Source organism: Solanum dulcamara, chromosome 9 (genome assembly GCF_947179165.1).
Source record: "Solanum dulcamara chromosome 9, daSolDulc1.2, whole genome shotgun sequence".
NCBI lineage: Eukaryota > Viridiplantae > Streptophyta > Magnoliopsida > Solanales > Solanaceae > Solanum > Solanum dulcamara.
This window is the reverse complement of record NC_077245.1, coordinates 11,751,266-11,753,891: the sequence shown is the minus strand read 5'-3', so window position 1 is coordinate 11,753,891 and position 2,626 is coordinate 11,751,266. Positions and strand designations below refer to the sequence as shown.

The 2,626-nt window shown below is 32.9% G+C and overlaps 1 protein-coding gene across 1 annotated transcript; it reads right to left on the bottom strand.

The window, feature by feature from the left end:
* Positions 1–228: 228 nt before the first annotated feature.
* Positions 229–1,774, bottom strand: LOC129902627 ((+)-borneol dehydrogenase 2-like). Its single transcript, XM_055977964.1, has 2 exons — positions 1,642–1,774; positions 229–1,145 (listed from the first exon to the last, which is right to left on the bottom strand). Exons 1-2 carry the CDS (start codon positions 1,683–1,685, stop codon positions 347–349), a joined length of 843 nt encoding a protein of 280 aa, XP_055833939.1. The 5' UTR covers positions 1,686–1,774; the 3' UTR covers positions 229–346.
* Positions 1,775–2,626: the final 852 nt, after the last annotated feature.

The window sequence follows — 2,626 nt, the reverse complement described above, 5'->3', positions numbered from 1 at the left end:
TATATGCAATACTACTTTGAGTACACCTGAGTGCCTTTGCCCATAAAGAACACTAGCTATAATACTTTAAGTGCACCCGAGCGCCTTTGCCCATACAGTGCTGCTTTAAACGAACCATTCTAGGGAAGATGAGTGATCTTTCAAATTGTATTTCATAATCAAAGAAAAGTTCAAACAAACATCTCTGATGATCTTCAGCAGGAAGTCTACTATGCAAGGCTTACAGGATGAACAAATACACAAGTTTTATTTGAATTGATGAAATTCACAAACATAATAGTTTAACAGTTTATGCAAGATTACAATCTCTGAGACACTTACTATAAAATCCTGATTAATATAGTACTTATGTAAAGACCCTAAGAGAGTGATTTACACTTGAGAAACCACCATCAACCTTTAGATTATGCCCACTTATGTACCTCGCTTCATCACTGGCTAAGAACAACACAGCATTAGCAACATCATGAGCCATCAAATCCACGCCCTGCAGGTTCGCAAACTTGCTAAAATAAGAATTAAAATCCGCGATTGCATCATCATTCCTTTGTTCGGGGGGCAAGTGAATCAGTCCCAATTCAGTTGCAACCCCGTAAGGTGAAACACAATTCACGCGTATACCATGTTTCCCCATCTCAGCTGCCACATTTTGCGTAAGTCCCAAAACAGCAAACTTGGAAGCTGTATAAGCATGAGGCCCAAGGCCACCAATAGTCCCTGCTACACTGCCCAACGACACAATTGATCCCCTTTTTCGTGGAATCATTATACGAGCAGCGTGTTTCATTCCTAGGAAAACACCTTTTACGTTCACATCAAGCACATTATCAAAAACAGAAAGGTCATAATCGAGGATATCTGAACAGGGTGGCCCTGTTATTCCAGCATTGTTAACCATTATATCAAGTGTCCCAAATTTCTCAACAGCAAAATCAACAGCATGACTAACATTAGCTTCTGAAGTAACATCACAATGGATGAAACACGCGTTCTGTTCATCACCAAGGGACTCACAAACGCGTTGTCCGAGTTCATCTTGAAGATCAACGATGCATACTTTCGCGCCATGTTTGTGAAACAAGCGTACTATGCTCTCTCCAATACCACTTGCACCACCAGTGACTAAAGCAACTCTTCCCAATAGCCTGTGATGAAATTACAACATGTAAGGTCAGTTGATTATACTGGTATGACATAGCGTGCAGGCAGGGGCCGAGCTATCTGGCTGGGCATCGTGGCTTGAAAATTACACAGTGTATACTAGAGCAGATCTAGGATACCGGGTGCAGGTTCTGGAAATTCATTAACTTTTACTCAGATTTTGTATTTATATTAAGAAATCTATTAAAATATAAGAAGTAGCAATCTTTATATAACAAATGAACCAAAACATTAGCAACAACAATAATATACCAGTATGATCTCTGAGCTTTAAAAAATATAGTTTAACCAAATCTTTACCCTATCTTAAAAAGTAGAAAGGTCGTTTTCAATAATCCCAACTGAAAGAAAAATAAAAAGCAAAACATGAAGATTTATCCAAAATTAAGAAAAAGGAAGAAAAAAAAAGAGTAAATGCATCAACCAATTCTGACATGAAAGAAGAAACAAGTACTAGCGGTAAGAATTTTGAAGTAGAACCTTTGGTTGGAAAGAGAACCGTCAGAGCTTTCTTTGACTTCCATGGCAGCAAGGGTTTCCCTTTCTTCCTTTTATCTAACAAGAAAAAGATGTGGCCAAGACTAAATAAAACAGAAATTCTACTATTAATGCGATATTTTTTTAAGAAAAACCAATAATACCCACTTATATAGTGCGTTGGTCTACCACTATGCTACAATTATTGGCTATTGCTCACTAGTGATTAGGTGTGAAAAAACCAAAACAATCGATAAATTAAATCGAAAAAGTGTTATTAAGTTAATGGTTATTTAAGGATTATATAAAAAATATTGTTGAGTTATTCCATAATTTTTTACTATCCTCTATAATAATTAACATGAAATTTTAAAAAATAAAATAAATTTTTGACTTTTATGATCAAATGTATCATAATATTTTTTAGTCTGATATTTTTAAATATATTAGATGAAAAGTTAAAATTAAAAAATTATACGAACAAAAATGTCTTGCTTAGTAATTTGATTTTAAAATATCCTTATCATAATAGTTTAATTTAATAAGTTAAAAATATATTTTTTCAAAATAAGTATGTTATTTTTTTCTAAAGATGATTTTTAAATTAGAAAATGCTTAGCTTATATATATTATTAATTTAAAAATATATATGGAGTTGTTTTATTTTATTTTAATTGTCAAAATGAGACAATGAAGGAAAAAAGACTATTTCCTACTCATTAATTAGTAAAAGTGACTTTTAAAAGGAAAAAAAGTATAATTCCTTAAAAGTTATGTTTTTATTAGGGATGGAATATATTTAACAGCTTGTTTGGATTGTGGTTTTCTGTGGCATGGTATGGTATAGTTAGTAAAAGAATTACGTTTGTTTTGATTGTTTCTTTAATTACATGATATGGTACAGTTTGGTTTCATGGTTTTGTAATCATGAAAACCCTCACTTTTTAAAACCACCAATTTGGTGGTATTCCATTATTTTCTTCTTCTT

Excerpts from the sequence above, each read along its gene's own strand:
- LOC129902627 (XM_055977964.1), bottom strand. The coding sequence starts at position 1,685 with ATGGAAGTCAAAGAAAGCTCTGACGGTTCTCTTTCCAACCAAAG. Across the intron at positions 1,146-1,641 it reads GGTTCTCTTTCCAACCAAAG|GCTATTGGGAAGAGTTGCTT; the intron begins GTTCTACTTCAA and ends ATTTCATCACAG.